Source organism: Nicotiana sylvestris, chromosome 6 (genome assembly GCF_000393655.2).
Source record: "Nicotiana sylvestris chromosome 6, ASM39365v2, whole genome shotgun sequence".
NCBI lineage: Eukaryota > Viridiplantae > Streptophyta > Magnoliopsida > Solanales > Solanaceae > Nicotiana > Nicotiana sylvestris.
In genome coordinates, this window is record NC_091062.1 from 7350471 (window position 1) to 7373638 (window position 23168).

General features: G+C 34.7%; 2 protein-coding genes across 2 annotated transcripts; one reads left to right on the forward strand and one right to left on the reverse strand.

The window, feature by feature from the left end:
• Positions 1 to 6501: 6501 nt before the first annotated feature.
• LOC104248981 (uncharacterized) lies at positions 6502 to 10514 on the forward strand. The gene is made up of 5 exons (XM_009805342.2): positions 6502 to 7211; positions 7311 to 7800; positions 8452 to 8661; positions 8972 to 9063; positions 9679 to 10514. Exons 1-5 carry the CDS (start codon positions 6601 to 6603, stop codon positions 10358 to 10360), a joined length of 2085 nt encoding a protein of 694 aa, XP_009803644.1. The 5' UTR covers positions 6502 to 6600; the 3' UTR covers positions 10361 to 10514.
• Positions 10515 to 11646: 1132 nt separating this feature from the next.
• On the reverse strand, positions 11647 to 19184 carry LOC104248982 (aldehyde dehydrogenase family 2 member C4). The gene is made up of 9 exons (XM_009805343.2): positions 19024 to 19184; positions 16749 to 16891; positions 13764 to 14147; positions 13261 to 13350; positions 12992 to 13165; positions 12759 to 12896; positions 12527 to 12664; positions 12377 to 12438; positions 11647 to 12096 (listed from the first exon to the last, which is right to left on the reverse strand). The coding sequence occupies exons 1-9, from the start codon at positions 19121 to 19123 to the stop codon at positions 11823 to 11825; spliced, it is 1503 nt and encodes a 500-aa protein (XP_009803645.1). The 5' UTR covers positions 19124 to 19184; the 3' UTR covers positions 11647 to 11822.
• Positions 19185 to 23168: the final 3984 nt, after the last annotated feature.

The following is a 23168-nucleotide window of genomic DNA, read 5'->3' on the forward strand; positions in this document are numbered from 1 at the left end:
TAATCATGAAAAATCAAAAGATTGCAAGGTTAGTACACTTCCGTATACACTTGGCTCACTTAAATCAGTTGAAAAAGGAATTAGTTAAATTATAAGCCTTAGTTTTATTTAATTACTTAATTAAGATACCTAGAGAGATTTTGATAAAAATCATATGAAGTGCGTTCGCTTTAAGCGTACTTCATATTTATTCCATTTTTCTTCAAGAGGTACATATTCAAATGGGTGAAAATCATTTACATCTCCCAAGTTTGTTTTAAAAATTAAACTCATCCTCCAACTTTACACAATTATCATTCTGCTTCTCATATCAAATGTGACTTCTTAAAATGCCTATTTTACCCTCTAAAATTTTTATCTCTTAATTATTTTTATTCTTTAATATAATAATATTTTTATATTTTTATTATGTTATCGACTTACCTATAAACAAATTAAAAAAAAATTCGAAACAAAAAAAAGTAGTAGTAGTCAAGCATATAAGTTAATGATGTTCAATAGTCAAATAAATGAGCAAAATAAAAAATTACAATAAATAATTTACTCGTATCAGTAATTTTATTAATAGCAATCAAAATTCAGTCTATTTACAAAATTGAGAATAAAAGAGAGTGAAACTTTTATAAATTATACAATGCAGATAATAAGAATTTAATGGACGAAAAATAGAGGTAATTTTATAATAAATTTGCAATAATTATCTATTTATACGTTACATGAACTTTAATTATAATTTAGAAAAATCTAGTAATTACAATCAAAATTCAAAAATATATATACACATAGAGAATATTAAAATAGTGGATAAAATCACACATACCGGCATACATTATATGCATTTTAATATATATAATATTAAAATAATATAATAATAAAGTAGGAATACATTTTGTAACAAATTCATAATATGATTATTTTATTTATAATGTTAGTGAACTTAGATTAAATTACATAATAAGTTATAATATTTTTAATATATGAATAAGTACATGCATTAAGAAATATCTAAATAATATAAAAAATGTATTACATATATGGGCAGTCGAAAATGTCAAGGGTAAAATAGATATTGCATAGGATTAAAGGATGAAAATGACAATTATTTAAAGTTGAAGGATGAGTTTGATTTTTAAAGTAAACTTGGGGAATGTAAATGATTTTCACCCTATTCAAATTGAAAGATTTTCTTTCTTCGTCAGGTTAAAACTCAAATGCAAAATGCAAGTATAAAGATGTGACTTGGTCTGCTTTAGAAACATAAATGGGTGAAATAAGCTATTGATTTAACAAATAACGTACAAATTAAGATAACTATACCTTATTTTAGCTCTATATTTCCATTTCATCTGAGATTATTACTACTTGATGAGTCAAATATTTTACCTTTAACCGGCATTCCCAAATATTTCTTAGATAAACTTAAGTAGTCCTTCCAGTCCACAATAAGTGATTAAATTGTCTTGGGCACTCCCATTAACGAAATACTAAATTTTAAATAAAAATAGTTAGTATGACTAAACTACCCTTAACTAAATGTTGCAGCATAGTTATAGTAGCACTTATTTCTCTTCTCAAATGTGAGGAGTAAAAGACTTTTTAGCGATACGTACACAAGAGTAATTTTGGAAAAATAAATTAAATCTTTTTTGATTATATAAATAAACACTTATTTTGAACTAAAATAAAAAGATAAATTGGTCGCTTATTGTGAACCGAAGAGTGTATAAATATTACTAATATGATTTAACACTTTTCTTGACTTGATAAGTTTTACTTCATAATAATCAAAATTTTCTTATCAAATTCTCATTGAAATTTTGACTTTCATGCAATCTTTTTTCTCTGACTATGTTCGAGCAAATTTGTGCACACTTTTATGCTATTTCTTTAGCTTATCGAGGACATAACACTTTTTCAGCTTATCGAGGATATGACTCTAAATAGAAGGATATGTAAGTCAAAGATTATGGTAGAATATTAGTAGGCAATCGAGTTTGAGACACCGTATTTGTTTTGTGTTTTCCTTATCAATAGTATTATTATTATGATTCTCGTATTATCTTAGCTTTCTATCTCTATTATATTACTACATGTTGTTTCCCTTGTGTCAGTTTTTTTATTGCTTTTTTATTTTGCTATTGTTTCAGTTCTTGACTTTATTATTTTCAACATGTCTTCTTAACTACTCCCCACGTTTCAATTTAGATGAGGTAGTTTGACTTGGCACGAAGTTTAAGAAAAAAGAAGAAGACTTTGAAACTTGTGGTCTTAAAAGCTTAAGGGGTAAAAGTTTTGTAGGGCTATGACATTTCTATGATTATAAGAACTTCTCATTAAGGGTAAAATGAGTAAAATAAAGAGTTTAAAGTTGAATTATTTCCAAATTAGAAATGTGTCATTTCTAAGGTTAGGGTCGTGGGAAGCGACTCTGAGCATTTCTCAGTTGTTATGGGGTTACACCAAGACTCCGCGCTTAGCTCGTTCTTATTTGCATTAGTGATGGATGCACTGACAAACCATATTCAAGGGGATGTGCCATGGTGTATGTTATTCGCTGATGACATAGTTCTAATTGATCAGACGCGAAATTGTGTTAGCGAGAGGTTGGAGGCAAGCTCTCGAGTCTAAGGATTTTAATTGAGCAGGACTAAGACAAAGTACCTGGAGTGTAAATTCAGCGCCGAGTCAAGGGAAGTAGGCAGGGACGTGAGGCTTGGATCACAGGTCATCCCCAAGAGAGGTAGTTTCAAGTACCTTGGGTCGGTAATCCAGGGGGATGGGGAGATCGACGAGGACGTCACTCACCGTATAGGGGCATGCTGGATGAAATGGAGGCTACCATCTGGAGTCTTGTGTGACAAAAAAGTACCACCGATATTCAAAGGTAAGTTTATAGAGCTGTGGTTAGACCGACCATGTTATACGGGGCAAAGTGTTAGCCGATCAAGAACTCTCATATCTAGAAGATGAAGGTAGCAGAGATGAGGATGTTGAGGTGGATGTGCGGGCACACGAGGACGTATAAGATTAGGAATGAGGATATTCGAGAGAAGGTGGGCGTGACTCCTATGAATGACAAGATGCGAAAAGCGAGGCTCAGATGGTTTGGACACGTGCGGAGGAGAAACCTTGTTGCTCCGGTGAGTATGTGTGAGCGGTTGGCTTTGGTAGGTACGAAAAGAGGTAGAGGGCGATCTAAGAAGTATTGGGGAGAGGTGATTAGGCAAGGCATGACACGACTGCAAATTTTTGAGGACATGGCTCTTAATAGGAAGGTCTGGAGGTCAAGCATTAGGATTGTAGGCTAGGGGTAGTCGAGCTTTTTCTACTTTATACTGGGGGTGAGGCGGGTTTGATAGGTTTAATCTTAGACGGTTAGTGGTTAATATTGAGTCCACACTATTCTTTCTATTTATTATAACCCAGTGCCTTAATTACTGATTATTGTTATTGTATGTCATTTATTATATGGTTTTTATGCTTCTATTACTATATATATGATTTCTGCTCATGACGCTACTGATGAATTGTCTCTTCTTGTTTTATTTCTGTCTTTCTAAGCCGAGGATCTATCGGAAACAGCCTCCCTACCCTATCGGGGTAGGGGTAAGATCTGCGTACACACTACCCTCCCAGACCCCACTTTGTGGGATTTTACTGTGTCGGTGTTGTTGTAAGTGTGTCATTTATTTTGGAACAAACTAAAAAGGAAAGTACCTCATCCAGTTTGAAATGGAGGTAGTACTTTTTTTCTTTTTCAAACCTACTATGAATTTTTTTTTTGAGCCGAGAGTCTAATGGAAACAAACTCTCTACTTCTACATGGTAAGGGGTAAGGTCTGCATACATATTATACTGTGGGAATATACTGAATATTTTGTTTGTTATTATTTTATAGGCAAAATACATAAGTTGGCACCTGAACTATACCCCAAATCACTGTTATATATTTTTTTAAGAAAAAAATCATATTATACACGCAACCTTTCAAAATTGTGCCTAGTACATACATTTTTTTCTTGACCAATTTTTGAGAATAAGCGTAGTGTCACGCACCAATAGCGTCATGACACGTGTTAATAATTTTTAAAAAAAAAGATTAAACACTTAAACCGATTTCTCTTTCCTCGTCTTTTTCTCCCTCAGAAGAAAGCCACCATACTTAAATTCTTCTTTCTTTAAAGACCCACTTTCTTCATCATCCTTGTTCTTCTTTACTAAACTATTTCTCCTTACTCTATAAAATTTTCATCATTTTTTAGTTTCTAGGTTTTGTTTGTTTTGTTTGCTGTGGAATTACCATTGTTACCGATTGGTTTGCCCCTGTAATAGTGGCTGGAAAATGGAGGTCGTCGTCGTTTGCCTTTTTTTAACCAAACGAGACCAAATTTGAACGAAGAACACCAGCTTTCCGGAAAGATCTGATAGCTCCACCCACGCGGTGAAGGTCTGAGCTCGTTGACTAGGAACTGTCAATGGAACTAACGACCTGGCAATGGATTTCTCGGCTCGTTGCTTGAGGTCGGTTCCGACATTACGAGTTATGGCTGACATCTTCTTAAAGGAGATACAAGAGGGAGGAGATAAAAGGGCTGCAGTTGTCGCCGGATTCCGAGGACGACAGGGGCTCCAAATGGGGAAGACAAGCCTGAATATTTTTTTCTTTTTATTTAATTATTAAATTAACAAAAATAAGGGGACAAATATGATTTAGACACGTGTGTTTATATAAGGATTTGGACAGATAATGCATTGGTTTGACGCGCTCATTTTTTTTTTGTTAAACACGCACGTGCCATCTGGCAAAAGTAGTGTATATTAGGAACAATTTGAAAGGTTGCGTGTGTAATATGATATATGTCCTCAGAAAATGTATAATAGGGATTTGGTGTAGAGTTCAGGTGTCAACTTATGTATTTTGCCCTGTTTTATACTACGAAAAAGGGTAAAATATATCCCTCTACTATTATTTATTGTTTAAATATATCCTCCGTTATACTATTCGACCAAATATACCCTTACCGTTCGGGAAAGTTTTATATTTGCCATTATTTTAATGGATCGGACACGTAAAGGTTTTAAAATAGAAGCCCCAACCCGTTCGATAAAAAGCCAACCATATATTATACTAACACATGACCCGATTCGACCTCCCTTTCCTATCAAAACATCCTAAATCACATTACATCCCACTTCTCCCACCGAGAAGGCCAACTCTGAAGGCGATGAGACAAGCATTTCTAAAAAATTCTAATAAGCTTTATCTGGGTGCCTATGAAACACAATAATTTAAAGTTAAAGACAATACCCATGTGCCCAAAGTTATAGAACATTTATTTCGAAACTTGTTTGTTTGTTCCTAAAATCTGATTAGATTCTATTGATTGTGCTTGAATTATTTGGCGGTTGTTGGGTGGAAAGTGAAGTGAACATTACAAGCACCTAGTGCTAGGTTAGCTTGGAGATCGAAGTTATGGCTGAAAAAAAAGTAATCAAATTTGAGGTTAAAAATATATGTTATTGTTTATTGGTAATTAAATTCAGTTGATTGTGTGTTTGTGGAGATGAAAATTCACAAATATCCGGAGTAGAACTTTTGAAGAACACCATTACCTTGGTTTGTTGGGTTTAAAGCTTGAATTTTTAAAAAATAATTAGGAGTTATTTGTTGTCCGGACTTGATTTGGCGCTAATCTTTAATCTTCAAAACATCTGAACTTAACATCTTGAGCTATAAAATCATGATTAGCTACTCTGGAGATAACTTGGAACTAGAAAGAGAGCAATGCATTCTTCAAAGCTTCGAATTTGGGGGTTTTGATCTTTAAATGACGACCAAAATAATGCTTAAAACTGCTGGAAAACTGATGTTTGGAGCTTGAAACGTGAGTATCAAACGATTTTGAGGCAGAAAATTTGAAGAAGAAAGTTAAAACTCCATTAAAGCTTACTTGAAGCTTCAAGTTCAAATCGGGGAAGGGGGAGGTCAGGCTGGGTTATGGGTTATTTTTATGGGGTTGGGTTTTTATGGAACGGGTTGAGGCTTCTATTTAAAGCCTCCACGTGTCTGATCCGTTAAAATAAGGGCAAATATAAAACTTTCCCTAACGGTAAGGGTATATTTGGTCGAATAGTATAATGGAGGATACATTTGAACAATAAATAATAGTAGAGGGATATATTTGACCCTTTTCCGTTTATACTATATTATTTTTGAAAGAAAATGAGTAACAATTTTTCTTTTTCTTTTTTCGGGTATAGTAAGTTTATTAATAAGTCCAATTTCAGCTTAATTTTTGCCAAGTAATGGCCAGTAAAAAAGTTACTTTTTACACCTCAAAGTTAATTTGCCGTAGCCGTTAGCCCGTTATGTCTATCTTTCCTGTCGCCACTTGAATCTCCAAATTCAAACTTCAAATATAGAATTATTAATACCGCCCCTCTCCTTTTTTGAAATTTCTATAACGGCCACTTCCTCTTCTTCCTCAACACCCCCCCCCCTCCCCCAAACTCTCTCTGTAAATCTCTCCAATAAATCCTTTCGAAATTCCTAAAAATTAAAACCCTTTTTTCCTCTGAATTCATATAGTTATTGCTGCAATGGCGACTCTTACTCCTGGAATTCTACTAAAGCTACTCCAATCCATGAACACCGGTACACGTGTCACCGGCGACCACCGAACGCCACTCCTTCAAGTTATCGGAATCGTCCCAGCGCTTTCCACTTCCGAATCACTTTGGCCCCACCACGGCTTCTATGTACAACTCTCGGACTCACTCAACTCCACTTACGTCTCCCTCTGCGACCGTGACACTGATCTCATCCTTACGAACCGGCTTCAGCTCGGTCAGTTTGCTCACATTGACCGATTTACCTTCGATTCTCCTCCCGTCCCACGCGCTGTTAACCTCCGTCCGATTGCTGGCCGCCATGGCTTTATCGGGTCGCCTGAACCTTTGATTGCTAAAATTTCAAATGGAGGGTTTCTCATCCAGCCCGTTTCAGATTCGGATCCTATTTCTGTTTATTTGTCAAAAAACGGAAGAACGGAACCGGGTTCGGGTCCAAAAGATGGAAAGGAAAAAGTTAGGGTTAGAGAAGTTCTTGCACCAAAAGAAAATGTTGAAATTAAGGACGATTTGAAGAAAAAATCTTGTGAAAATGTTCATCAACCGAGGAGATTTTCGTCTCCAGCATCAGCAAAGCAAAGGTCTGTACTCGGTACTCAGTAATTGCATATTTACAATATAGCTGTGGTGATCAATTGGACCTTTTGATTAATTAACATTTCCTTTTGTTTAATTCACAGGTCGGTATCTGCAGGGAAGAAGAACGTGGGAAGTGGTGAAAGGGATCCATCACCGGCCGTTAAAGTGAAGAGATCGGCATCACCAGTGCCATCAAAGTGTGTTGTACCAAGTTTGGCGGCTGCGAAAGAAGAGAATAGGAGCACAGCAAAAGAAGCAGCAATTATAGTACCGTCAAGGTACAGGCAGCCGTCTCCTACAGCAACGAGAAGGCAAGGGAGTCCGTTGGTGGCGAGAAGGATGTCGTTGTCGCCTGGACGACGGTTGTCTGGTGGTGTTAAGGTTTCACCTGCTGTTGATTCGTCTGTCAAGAAGAAAATGGCTGCTATTGCTGCTGGAATTTCTAAAGTTTCTGAGGCGATTGTGGGGTCTGGTAAATCGAGTAGGAAGAATTGGGATGAAGGTACGGCGAGTAGTGGTGACTCTTTTGAACAAACAGAGAAGGTTTTCTCAAAGAAAAAACCGGATATTCAGGCAATTCTGAGAACTCAGGTGATATTTCTTGATATTGATCTCTTGCTTTATGGAAATCCGATTACTTCATGATGTGTTGAATGCAATGTTATTAGCCATTGCTTCGTCTCTTAAAACGATGAAGTGATGCGAAGCGGGTGAAGCCATGTGCTTTGTAGAAGTGTCTACTTCAAAAATGATGTGCAAAGTGATCCCAACGAAAAGTGGTTGGTCCTTTGAATATTAACTATGAGGAGTTGGATTAATATCGGGATTACTCTACATTGGATATTGAAATTGGTCATTTAGTTAATTAGTTGATAATTAACTCTATGTATTAGTTGAAACTTAGAGAAGCGTTTGCTTCATTTCTCGCTTTGTATGATTCATGCTGAGTGACTCCAAATATTCTGCATCCTTGTTTGCCCCAGTTGCCTTAAGCTTGAACTATATGTATTATAGTAGTTGAAAATTAATTTAGAATATGTTTTATACTCCCTAAGTTTGTGCTATTTTGTCACAAAAGAATAGTGGTTGCTACACTCAGGACCCATTGAATTAAACCACTATCTGCCTTTGAACATACTTTTATTATAAACGCCTATAATATGATACTTCTTATGTAAAATTTTAGCTCCAGTTATTAGTTTCTGATTAATAATAGCCTAAGCAATTATGTTCATTTTCCAGGCTGCTATTTCGAGGCGTCTGAGTGATGTAAGCAGCCATGCTGATGATTTTGGAAGTGAAGGGAAAATAAAATCTGGTGTTGCTGAAAATTCCTCCGACACTGAAAAGCCTAACAATGTAGCTCCAGTCATTCCAGTTCATGAGAAGAAGTGGACTGATGGAAGTGTATCGCTAAATTCTGTGTCCACTGAACTCGCAAAGCTTGGAAAGGTATGGATGAAAGCTTTTAAATTGAAAGTGCTACTATCCTGTATTAGCTAGTTTTGCATCTGCTGATTGCATTGTTGAGCTAGAGCAAAACCATAATAATCTTTTTTTGGAAATAATGAAGTTTATTCTTATCATTTGTGACTAAGAAGGACAACTCGATCCATCTTAGTGCTGGTCATGCATACTGATCTTTCCTCATTTCAAAATGTAAATAGTTTTCGAAAAGATTAATGAAAGTAGCTGGGTATATTTGGCTGTGTGTTTTATACATATACTAATGATGATTCGATTGGTCAATTTGCTGGTGTAGGAGGCTATGCAAAGGAGAATAGTTGCTTCAACAGCTGCAGCTGAAGCCTTGGAAGAGGCTCTTGCCACTGAGACTATTGTGCGAAATTTGAGGTAAATATCACCATACTTAAGAGCTTTGCCATCTCATTGTTATGCCAAAACGTATTACAACTTTATTAGCTTATGCCACTAAAATAACTTTGAGCTCAAAGCGAAATGAAGATAGTCAATCTTAAATTACTAGGATTTACCTAGTCGATATGGAGCTTTACCAATGGTAATTCGGATGAAAAGAATGCTACACTTTTTTTGCTTTCTGTGGGATTGGAAGGAGGGGAAGGGTTAGAATGTGTCTAACTTCCTCGTCTCTTGAGCACATTCAAACTAATGTAGTTGCTGACTCATAAATCAATGCTATGAACTTCTTGACCTTTTTGTTTAGTTATATACTAGGTTCTTGAACATTGTCGATGTTGTTAGAAGAATTTCTTCAACTTAATTCTTGTCTAGAGAGGAAAACACTGTTGGGATTTTAAGGAAATTAAAATGTATGCACCCTTGAGGTAATTTTCTGTTTGCCAAAATAGAAAATAAGAGGGGAGCATAAAGGAAAGAGGGGAAACATTTCATTGCTTAAAACATGCAAATGGGAATTGAGAAATTCGTGTTGGACAAAACTTTCTAGATTTCTCTTTCATTTTCTTAAGTTTTGTCTACGTTTTGCAGTATGTTTTCAGATCTACGCTCAACATCCAACCCGAAAAATCCTCTTCCAACAATTGATCGTTTCATGTCAATTTACGAAGATGTAGTGAAATCAACAAATGTTGTTGAATCAATCACCAGCAGTCGTGGTGTGCAAAAATCTAATGAGAATATGATAATAGAGCAACCAAAATCATCCCTTCTTTGGGTGGAAGCTGCTCTGGCAACTGATCTTGAAATTGTCTCTCTTTTGACAAATCAGAACAGTGGAACTCAATCAGCATCATTGAAAAGCTCTCCAATATATCAGTCATCAAAAACTTCTAATAAGAATCCTTCGATTGTTTCAGCAGTAACTGGAACTTGGACAAGAGGTTATGGAATGAATGAGACAGTAGAACTTGCAAAGAAGTTGCAATCTGAGATGCAACTGTGGTTCATCACTTTTGTTGAAGAGTCATTAGATGCAGGTTTTCGTGTGTTCAAGAGTTGCTCCATGACTTCTGATGGAGGTTCCAACTCTGGTTCAATTACAGCCATTTTGTCACAACTAAAGCGAGTCAATGGCTGGTTGGATCGCGTAGTTTCAAAGAAGGATGAGCAGTTGATACAGAAGATAGAATGCTTGAAAAGAAAAATTTATGGATTTGTCATTCAGCATGTAGGAACAACTGCTGAAAATTCAACTCCCACAACATCCTAAAATTTATGTTATCTTTTAGCTTTTTTTCTTTCTTCAATGTAAGAATAATGACTACTAGTTCCATCAGTTTTAGGAGCGAAGAATTTCTCCATTCTTCAATGTATTGGATTTGTTTTAGCATCTCTGTTTTATGTATCAACGTGCCCTTGGTATTCTTTTGTTGATAATGGTTACATTGTGTGATCAAATATTTATCGCTTATTGAAATATTCTGTTTATTATCAAAAGGATTGGCAATTTGATGATTCTGATTTGGGTTTGGAAACTTTTTCCAATGATATGGTGCTGGAAGTCCATCTATAAACATTGTGCAAAGGGTCGTGATCATGCGAGGGTGAGCTAACCCCAAAAACCTGTGCTCAGTTTAGAATGCAGGCTGCAACTCCTTGCATGAAGCCGGAATCGCTAACCCCAAAAACCCGTGCTCAGTTTAGAATGCAGGCTGCAACTCCCTTGCATGAAGCCGGAATCGCTATTAATTGCTGGTCAGCCATACGGCGCTGAATTTGTTCACGGGCCTTGTACAGTCGGACAAGTGGGGGAGTGTTGGGGTGAACCAGAAAAGTTTGGATAGAGCCAATCTAAGCATTGGCTAGACTTTTGGACAAAGGGGGAACTATCCAAAGAGCCTAAAAGCAGCTTGACCTAGTTGTCATGTACAATGCATCTATTCATGCATTGGAATTGAACCCAGCCAAAACTTGGGGGCATCTATTCTTGTTTGCTTAGGCACTTGAAACAGCAAACAAGGTATTTCTTAAAAGGGAGAAAATTTTATGTCTGGTTATTTTAGCATGAGATATGTTTCTTCTTTCTTGTAAATTTATAGCCAAGGGGAGTTATAAACTGGAGTGGCTACAGATTTAAGTTGAAGATACTTATGAAGTCCTTCCCTTCCAAAACCACTGCATTTGTACACTCCATTGTCCAAATAGCCATTTTTGAGCCCCCTATAACCATTGTCCTGAAAAATAGTGATTATTTTTCAAAGACAAGGCTACAAGGTGACCAGTGAGCGCATTCGATCTCACTTATCTAATGTTAACAGCTGGCACAATCTCTTGAGCCGAGGGTCTATTGGAGACAACCTCTCTACCACTCACAAGGTAGGGGTAAAGTCTGCGTACACCATACTCGCCCCAGACCCCTTGTGGGATCACACTGGATACGTTATTATTGTGATAGATGGTTCAACAGGATCAAATCCAATTCACCAATATATGGGAAAAATTAGGCTTGTCAGTTCAATATTGGAATTGAGAAAAAAATGCTTCACTATAGGAACAAGATGAAACACTGTCACACTGAATTTTCTATTCCCAAAAAACAAAGGCACATAAACAGCCAAAAGGATGTACCTCAAATAACAAAATTTTATTGTCTGGTTATATAAGTATATAACATGAGATGAGATATTATATATCAATAGTATTCTCTTTGCTGCACTTTATGCCTGTAAAATTTACAGCCAAGGGGAGTTGTAAATGGGAGTGGCTACAGATTTAACTTGAAGATACTTGTGAAGTCCTTCCATTCCTAAATCCCTTTCAAAGCCACTGGATTTGTATCCTCCATACGGGCAATCCGGATCGAAAGCAAAGTAACAGTTTATCCAGATAACTCCAGCTCGAATCGATCTTGAAACTGTGTTGGCAATGTTCAAGTTATTTGTCATAACACCAGCTGCTAATCCATACTGTGTACAATTAGCTCTCTTGATCACTTCCTCTACGGTCCTGCCATTCGTCACATCATTAACGATATGATTTAAGTTAGTTCGAGTTGTGGAAACAGCCTCTCGCAGAAATGCAGGGTAAGGTTGCGTACAATAGCGGGAGCTTAGTGCACCGGGCTGTCATTTATACTGATATCAGGTTAGTTACTATTTTATCAGCTTATCAGTTAAGTATTAGTTGTATTATAAAGATTCATACGTCAATGCATAGAACTTAAACTTCGATATGATTTAAGTTGAACATTTACTCTTTGGAAATGCTAATAAGGGAGTGAACTTACTTGAACTTCATTACTGATAAAACAGGTCCAAATATTTCTTCTTTTGCAATAGTCATATGATCCTGCCAAAATCATTAAGAAGATATATGACACACTGTATTTTTGATCTCAGCATTCAAATGCAAAAAATGGTAATTTTCGAATACTTACTTCTACATCGGTGAATATGGTTGGCTCAACGAAATAACCCTTCCGATCCAATGCGTTGCCCCCGGTTAACAATGTTGCGCCCTCCCTCTTTCCATGTTCAATGTATGAAAGTACTCTCTCAAACTGTTTCTTATCGACCTGCATCAGGTAAATAGTGAGTTCAGAGTAAACACTTACGCGATTTTGGTTATGTCAAGTAGCAACATGTTGAAAGAACAGTTCAAATGTATACTTGAGGTCCTTGATGAGAATTTGGATCAAAAGTATCGCCAACCACCCATGTTTTCGTTATCTCCACCAATTTCTTGACAAACTTATCGTAAATTCCTTCTTGGATGAAAAGACGAGATCCAGCCACACAAACTTCTCCCTGAAAAAAAAATTGAAAGCAAGGAACGTTACCTTACTGATGTGTTTGAGATATACTAATACGGAATCAGAATGAGAAGTATGAGTTCAGTTTACCTTGTTATATAAAATTCCAATCATAGCAAGAGGTGCAACTTTGTCAACATCTACATCGTCAAATACTATAAAAGGCGACTTGCCTCCTAATTCTAGTGAGACAGGTTTCAAATTGCTCAGCGCTGCAGCTTGCATTACTAGACGCCCAACTTCTGTCGAACCTGTGAAGCTTATCTGAATAAAGCACACAATTATTAGCTGGTATGATTCGCCAAGACAGTACTCTAGCTTTCATTTGACGTTCTTTTTCCATGTCAATTAGGAATCACCTTGTCTACGTCCATGTGCGAGCAAAGCGCAGCACCAGCAGTAGATCCAAATCCTGTCACGACGTTGATCACGCCATCGGGAACACCAGCCTGTTTCAAGAAAGTAACATTGAAGAGGAGAAAACATAGTACTCACCATTCAGTGTCATAAAACTAAAGGAAGCTGCTAACTTAAGGTATGACCAAAGGCAGATTCAGGATTTAGATTAAGATTCTCAGCATTAAACTCATTGTACTGTTAAAATTATGGGTTCAGATCTAATATTTGTTGAGATTTTAGTAGGTTTTTACATATATATCTATACTTCATATCAAAAGTTATGAGTTCAGATGAATCCGTAGCCTAAAGGAACGCCCCTGAACGTATCCCCTGATCCGAGAGTGAGCTATGACCCGACCCAGCCCGGCTCGCGTAGTTCCAACAACTGGCGAGGAGCACCTTAGTGTACGATCGTGCCTGATCGGATATGAAAGTTTCACAATGCAAAAAATGGAAACCGTACCTGCTTAGCCAATTGAGCATAATAGAGAGCAGAAAGAGGGGTTTGTTCGGCCGGTTTGACAACCATAGTGCAACCAGCAGCTAGTGCAGGGCCAACCTTCATAACAAACATCTGAGTTGGGAAATTCCAGGGGATAATGTGTCCGACAACGCCAATTGGTTCGAGCAACGTGTATCCTTGTATATCGCGTGACATCTTGAGAGTCGTCCCATGAATTTTATCCGCTGCACCAGCATAATAACGCATAAATTGCGCTGCACTAGGGACGTCTATTGTTTTTCCAGCAGCAAATAACTTTCCTGCATCCATTGCATCCAATGCTGCTATTTCTTCTGCATTTTCTATGATTAAGTCTGCAAACTTCAGCATTATATTTCTCCTCTCCTGATTGTAATCACAGAACAAAAGTAAGAGAATGCAGTAATTTTTTTATCACTAAAGAAAGGCAATATATTTCTTTGTTACATCTTAGACAGATTGAAGGGAGCCTTGGCGCAACGAGTAAAGTTGTGCCACGCGACCAGAGATCACGGATTCAAGCCGTGATAATAGCCTCTTGCAGAAAGGCAGAGTAAGGCTGTGTACAATAGACGCTTGTGGTCCGGCCCTTCCCCCGATCCCGCACATAGTAGGAGCTTAGTGCACCGAACTGCCTTTTTTTTTTTTTTTACATCTTAGACCGGTCAAACAATCATAGATGATGAAAAAAGATCAACTCATTTAGGACTGCGACACAAATTGAACATTTACAAGTAAATATACAACGGGCAGCCTGGTGCACAAAGTATCCCGTGTTCACGCAGGATCCGGGGAATGGCCGCAACCCAAAGGCTGTGATGTAGGTAGCCTATACAATAATTAAGATAACCGCTACAACATTTTACTAAGGGAACAAGGCAAACACAAGGTAACATTAAGGGGTCGTTTAATACATGAGATAAGAATGATAATCTCTGAATGGGATTAACTTTATCTCATGTTTGGTTTGGAGTATTAGCTAATCCCGGGGACAATGTTTATACTAAAATGGTAGGATTAGCTATCCCATATCGACGGTGGGATTAGCTATCTCATACATAAGGTGGCATAACTAATCCCATGAGATATTTATTCACATTACTTAGGTATAAGATTTTAATTCTGCAAAAGGTAATTTTTTTTCCTTCTAAATTTTTATTCCCATTATTTACTGGTTCATCCCATACAAAAAGATTTTTTAGGAAAAAAAAAAAACAAGAAATAGGAGAAAGGAGACTACTAGTACTAATTATTGATAACAATGTTTTCTGCTTTAGACAAAGCAGCTTTCAGATTTTTCCAGGAAAATCCTCAAATATCACTTTCTGTCATATTTCTTATGTAACCTATCATATCTTACATTGAACTTTCATGTAAATGATACTTTAATCTGATGTTACAGTTCATTACATAACTTCCTCAGTTTCTTTCATGTGGCCCTGTTTTACGGCCACTGACCATCGGCGAACGTAGAATTTTTAGTACATAGGTGCACTAATAAAAAAATGAGAAAAAAATTATATTAAAGTGGGAAATGATCTCTCGTATTCTTAATAAATAATAATTCAACCATTAACGAAGTGCACTATTCAACCTTTTAGGAGCATGAATGTCAATATTTAATATTATACCAATTTTAAACAATATATACATAAAATATTTAATTTTACGGAGAGATCATGAGTTTACGTGCCCCATAATTTTCTCTATAAACCCGACTCTAGCACTGACGGGGTACAGGCACGGTGAAGACCTTTAGAATGTGTGATCATAACATGTTATGTTATTTGTGTGACTGTAATTCTGTTAGTAATTTCCAGCTTTTTAAAGTTTAAAAATAAATTAAATTACAACTTTCTATTCTGTGGCTGTAACGTTACAATCATTATATAATATCGTGTCCAACTTTATCTTCCTTTTCATTCCTTATTAGGAACATCATGTCGATGTCACCTTCAACATATTTTAGATTAAATTAGAATTTACTATTAATAGAAGGTAAAGGCAAATTTTGGAAAATAAAATAAGACTGACACTTTAATCAAAAAGAGAAAAATTAGGTTTGACACCCTTTATCATTGACTATCCATTAAGTAGTACATTAAAACACGTTTAGGGACTAACTAATGATTTCACACTTGAAAAATCTTAAAAAGTAGGAACATCTTTCACTTACTATCTTTCTTTATTTGTATATAATTATTTATGGAAAAAAATAAAACAAGAATCGTAGAGAGGAATATTCATGTTTACTACTTCCACTATTTTCTGTTTTTTAAGATTTTTTTACATACCCCTTAGTAAAAATATTTAATAATTTTATTTGGTAGAGTATTTATTTAAGCATTTTTATCCTTCCTTAAATATTACACTTAGTTCACACTCCATTAATTAAAACAATAAAGGTAAATTTCGAAAGGAAAAAAAGGAAAATGACTACTTTTTTCTAATGTCAAATATTTTGAAACGAATTCAATTTACTATGATAACTACTTCTGTTTTATTTTCTATGGCATTGTTTGTCTGAAAAAATTTATAGTATAATCAAACATCTCTATAACATCATAAGTGACGAAGCCAAAAATATCTTTCAGAGTGTTCAAACTTGAAAGAAGTAAAAATAAGTTCTCGATAAAGAGTGTTCAATATATATTATATACCTTTAAAACCTATTATTTTATCTATATATGCAATGTAATTTTTACCACCCTTTAAGACATGTCGCTTCGCCGATGACGCCCATCATTTATAACAATGTTTTAATATAATGGCCAAGTTTATTTTGGAATCGATTTTCATGTTATTTTATATTATATTATATGTTATCTTTAATAGTATTTCACCATAACAACTAAAAAAATATTGAAACAAACGTCGTTACTACAGAGAGTATTAACCGGCACATAATATTTTACAAAATCAAATAATTTAACATTAATAGTTAAATGAAATTGAATATAAATGTACCATAGGGGATAAACGAGGCCAAGGACCATTGTCAAAAGCTTCACGGGCAGCTTTGACAGCCAAATCAATATCAGCTTTGTCTCCTTCAGCAATTCTTGCAATTACCTCCTCATTTCTAGGATCTATCGTTTCAAACGTATTTCCTGCACATACTCTAAAAACTAAGCACATGGCACAAAAACTAAAGGCCAAAAAACATTTATAGATTTCTAAATATACAATTAATTATTTCTTCTGTCCTAATTTATATAGCACCGTTTGATAAGATATTGAGTTTGGGCAGCTCTACACAAAGTATCCGTATTCACGTAGGGTTCGAGAAAGGGCTGCACCCTAAGAGTGCGACATAGACCGCCTACCCTAATGCAAGCACTAGTGGCTTCTTGCACGGCTCGAACCCGTGACATATAGGCAGTGGCGAAGCCAGAAATTTTATTTAGGATGTTCAAACTTGAAATAAGTAAAAAAAAATCTCCGATAAAGGGTATTTAATATATGTTATATACCATTAAAATCTAATATTTTACTTATATATACAACGTAATTTACTGTTGTTCCAAAGCTCCCTCTGATAAGGCACTGAGTTAAAAAAAAAAAAAAAAACTTTTGCAACTTATAATTCAAACCAAGTGTTAGATTTTTTAGTGGCTATAAATCATCTAATTTGTTGATAATCACATCTTCATTTCATTTAATACTTACTCAAACCCATTATTTTATATCAAGTCATATTAATTTCTAATAATTAAATAATTTGCTAGGTAAGAATACATATATGATCAGAGGCGGAGCTAGCCTATTAGGTGCAGGTTCGGCCGAATTCAGTCGATTTTGCTTAAATATTATGCTTGTGTTAAAAAATTCATTAATTACGAATCCACTAACAAATGCGATATGTGAATTCTATGGTAAATTCGGAACTTATAAACTTCAAACTCCGGCTCTTAAGTGAAAAAGTCTATGTGCACGTGGTAAAAATGGGGTAATTTTATTATTTCCATTATTACAATTTATTGCTTTGTAAGAATATTATTTTTTCGAGATCTAAATCCATCCCTCTATAAGATTCACCCAAAAGAAAAACAAATGCCGCCATGAACTTTTAGTCAAGAAAAAAAATTATATTTTATATTCTGACATCTGTTTTGTTAATGTATTTTCTTCAACCGTGTCTGGTTTTAGTTCAAAAAGTCCACCAAACTTCTCATAATCCAACAACCCATTAACAAATCTTCTAAATCCAAATCTAAACACTTAAAATTAAAAAAATAAAAATAAAAATAAAAACTCACACACAAAAAAAAGTAAGGAAAAAAGGGAAAACTAGTCCAGGAGCAGAGACAGACTTATGCTATATTCCGATGGGTTATCGACACCCGTAAAATTCGGCAAAAACTCATATATATTTTTTTAGAAAATAGTGATATTTTAGTAGTGGACACCCTATATACAAAGTAAATTTTTATTGAATCTAATAGTGCACCCCAATTTTCAAATCTTGGGTTCGCCTCTCTGACCAGAAGCATAAGTAATCATATAGAATTTTGAGTACAGAGCGTTTTCCTTTTAATAGGTTTTACAAAATATGAATTCGAATTAGTCAGGATCTAATACGGATATCAAATACTGAGTAATAAAAATATCATATACTAGAATCAAGGGAAAAAAGGTGCAACACAAAAGTTGAGTTATTATGGTTTCCCATCCGGTGTTCGGCACCCGACCTATTAAAGAAAAAGCGCTCCATATCAAAAAAAAAATTAATTTCCGAGATTTAAAACCGAGATGTTTGGTTAAAATTTAAAGAATCATATTCATCCCATCACACGGAAGATACAGATAATAATCAAGGGAATAAAGCTACAACAGAAAAGTGGAGTGTTTATGGTTTCCCATTAGGTGTTTAGTAAGCCCCACCTATTAAAGAAAAAGTGCTCCCTACCCGAAATTTTTTCAATTCAAGATTTAAAATCGAGATCTCTGATTAAGATTCAAACAATCATATTCATCCATCATCATACTGATGGTATAGATAAGAATCATGGGAATAAAGCTGCAACAGAAAAGTTGACTTTTTATGGTTTCGCGCCCGGTGTTCGGCCCTGACCTATTAAAGAGAACACTCTCTACCAAGATTTTTTTCATTTTCAAGATTTAAAACCGAGACCTCTAATTAAGATTAAAAAAAATCATATTCGTCCCATCATACTGATGATATAGATTAGCTGATTTCATTAACAAACAGAAAAGAGCAAAAACAGAGTAAGAGATTTACCTGAAACAGAATCAACGAATTCGCCATTAATGAAGAGCTGAGTGAACTTAATCTTTGGAATTTGGAAATGAGACTCTAAATTTCCATTAGATTTCACCATTTTTTTTTCTTTTGTTTTTTGAGAATGTCAACTGCTGCTGTTGTCTTATGGAATTATTAGAAGAAGAAGAAGCACATGCATATTTACAGCATATATATAGGCTTAAAATCCGAGGGGTTATTTTCTCGTGGTGGGCGGTTAAAGAAATATGACTTATAATAAGGTGGGGTTTTCTTCAAATATTTAATTAATTAGCTTAGACTATGTAAAATTTTATTTACACCTAATATTTATACCAAAATAAAAAATAAGTGTATCATATTTAGAGCCCATTTAGCCATCAATTTTTTTTTCATTTTTTTCGAATTCTTTTTACTTTTTTCGAAATTATTATTTAGCCATAAATTTTTCATTTTTCACTTGAAGATGAAGTTTGGAATTTTTCGAAAATTTAAAAAACTTCAAAAAATAGTTTTTCAGAATATTTACTCAGATCACTCACAAAAATTCAAAAGTAACCCAAAATTAAATTCATGTCCTAACACAACTCTAATTTTCAAATATCATTTTCACTTGAATCAATTTTTTTCGAAATTTTACAATTCTTATGTCCAAACACCTACTTAAGTTATAAGTTAATATGAAAATGTATATTAATTAGCTATAGTTTAGTGCTTAGAGCGAGTATGAAAATACATATGTCACGTATTTAATTGGTTGGTATAAACACAGATGCGAGTAAGTTTTTATCCTTATAAATATGGACTATGTAAAAAAAAGGTTTTTAGTCATTAAAAGTGCACTGTAGGAAGTGAGATTTGTAATCTTAAAGATAAGACTGAATCCAAATATTCAGATTAAGGTGACTTGATAGTGTAAAATAATTATACTTGCGATAAATATAAGTTAAATTCTATTTTCCTTATTCTATTCAGTTAAATTGACTTACAGGGATGTAAAAAAAAATTATACCAAGTGTGTATAAAAATTAAACTAAAAAAATTTGTATTGTAATTTAACATACCAATTAATGATTATCATAGAGATTAACTGTAATTATTTTATACATGATCTGATAATGTAAATATAGAATAATTATTGGTTTTTATTAAGTAACCAAAAATAATTATCATAGAAATAATTTACAATTCTTTTATAAGTAATCTGATTAAATAAATATAGAAATTGAATGTCTACCTTCAAAAATTAAAGAAGTGCTTGTGAAAAATATCAGTACTTCAGTCAAACAATTAGAAAAGAATTTTTTTTATTCCTTTAAACAACAACAACAACGACCCAGTATAATTTCACAAGTGGGGTCTGGGGAAGATAATATGTACGCAGACTTTACCCCTACCCCAAAGAGTAGAAATGTTGTTTTCAGGAGACCCTCGGCTCAAAATGTAAATGAAATATTTTTTCTTGATTTGACTTGAAAAGTTTTTTTTTTCCATAAATTGTTTTGATAATTTCGAAGTAAACGCCAATGTAGCAGTCAGAGAGATATGGTCTGGTCAATAAAGACTACTTGCCATTTTTAAAAGTCATCTAAGGAGGTCTATTGACTCTTGACTTTCCGAGCGTACTCAAGATTTTTTATAAAAGAATATTAATATTTAAATAAATAAATAAATTATTATAATAATAAAATAATATTTATTATATATTTCTAGCCAATATTTTTACTTTTTTAAATATATATTTAGTAAAAGTTATCGACAAAGTGGTGTCCACTAAAAAACCAAATGTGTACACAAATTTTAGCCAACAGCCAAATGGGACTTGTCATATACATACATTCAGTCATGGGTCATCCTTGTCATTTCATATAGACAAAAATAAGGAAGGAGGGAGGGGGGGGGGGGGGTCGTGAATAATGGAAAAAGAAAATATAGAAAACGAAAGAAAACGGAAAACCTATATATAAATGTATGTTGAAATTATGATCATTAAATTATATTTCCAATTACGTAAATTGAAAGCTACAATTTTTATTCAAAACTTCAACTTCTTTTTTTCCCGGTTAATAGTGACTATCATTGGATTCGCACCGTATAAGACTCATTTAAGGGAGAAGTGCTCCTAGCAAGGGTTTTTTCATACACAATGTTCGAACCCAGAACCTCTTCCCATACATTACACCACAAGGTTTATTTCAAATTATTGGAATAGAACAAGAATTGCTTCTTCTTTTACATGATAATTCCCGAGTGGTAAAAATGATTGTAATCTATAAATAATTTTTTTTAAAGTTAGATAATCTAACTTAATTTTTTTGGAAAAAAAGATTATTATATGCATATTATCACTAAAAAGATTCTTCGATATCTTTCAGCTATTTTATATATTTATATACAGAGAATCACAAAAAAAGATTATCGAATAAATGACGAATGTACTTTGGACAAAGCAATTAAAAAAGTTGCAAATGGAGAAAAAAACTAACTGTGATATACGTAACATTTTTAAAAAAATAAGGACATCACGATGTGTCATGTCCAACGTAGCGGGTACTTTCGACACATAACATAAATTTATGCGTAAAAACTATCGAACATAGGAACAAATTGTAGATATAATTAAGCCCATAACTTTAATAATATAATGTGTTTAATATTAAAACTTTTAAATGTTGAACTCATAAAATTTAAATTCTGGATCCGTCTTTGATAACATGGTGTAAGTATCTTTTTGGACGTGTAATACAAAGTAAAGGGGTGTCAAACGACACCCCTTCACGGAAAAAAAAAAATTCACTGTATTGGTAGGTAAATTTTTTTATATGTATATATGATATGTATTGACTCCCCTTAATTTTCTGGTATGTTTACTTTTATATATTTTGACACCCCTTAATGAAAGTTTTGGCTCCGCCACTGAATATAACCTCAAACTAATTTTGATGGTGGCTTTAAAGTTTGAACTATAGCCATAGTCATTGTGACGACCCGGATTTCCCACCCTCAGGAGTCGTGATGGTGCCTGATCACGCCCAACTATGCCTTATAAAAAGGACAATGCGGTCGTTGCAAATATAATCCGGTTTACAAGTCCGGAGTCGAATCCCACAGAGAACTAAGGCTTAGCTACAGCTGTTCACTATCACCAAGAAGACAAGCTTGAACAGTTCCTAACTTATAGATATTTAGATTCTTGTGTTTAACTAATTGATTAACAAATTAAAATAATAAATTAACAACTAAAGATACTAAGAGTTAGAGACAAGATTAAGGAGGTCTAGAGTTATGATTTCCCCAATTGTCGGAATCCTTCCCGCTATGTCTTCTATAATTTCGCCTAAGTATTCTCTACCGATCATGAGCACTCTTATTACCGTAAATCTCTCCCGAGTAATCACAACAATTTACTAGACGCGTTCTCCCGAGCTACGCTAGCTAGCTTTTAATACAACTCACTTCAGATCCCACCCAAGGCTTCGTTATTCCTAATCTCGCCTTTAAACCCGCAGTTATAGATCCCTCTTATACTTTGGGAGTGATGTTGTTCAACACTTACCTAAATATGCACTCTCTCCCGAGTTATGCATACTAAATAGGCACAACTAATTGAGATCTCTTCAATCAACCAGAATATAAACGTAGTTGAACAAATAGAGAAAAGCTATGGCTCAATTATATAAAAACATAACAAGAATTTATCCTACAAAAGGTTCTATCAAAACTCTAGATAACAATTTAGCTATTCATAATAGTATGTAAAACTACAATACTAAAAATCATAACCAACAATGAAAAATAGGAAGAGGAAGGAAAAACTCGTGGAAGAATTCTCCGCCTTGCTCCCAATGCGTTCTTGCCTCCTTAGGTCGAATTTGTGCCTCAAATCTATCCTCCTCAGGTCAAATCTATGTCAAAAATATGTTCTATCCCTTTCTTTGCCGGCTTCCTTGGTTTAACATAGGGTTTAAGGCTTAAAATCCCGTGTTTTGCACTTTGGTCCCTGAAATTTAGGCATCCTGCCACGGTTCTGCCGCGGTCGCGGTCAAACCGCGGCCAAACATGCTCTCTGATTCTCACTTTGTCTGCAGCCATCTTCTACCGTGGTTTTGCCGCCACCGCGACAGTCCTCTTTGTTCCGTTTGAAA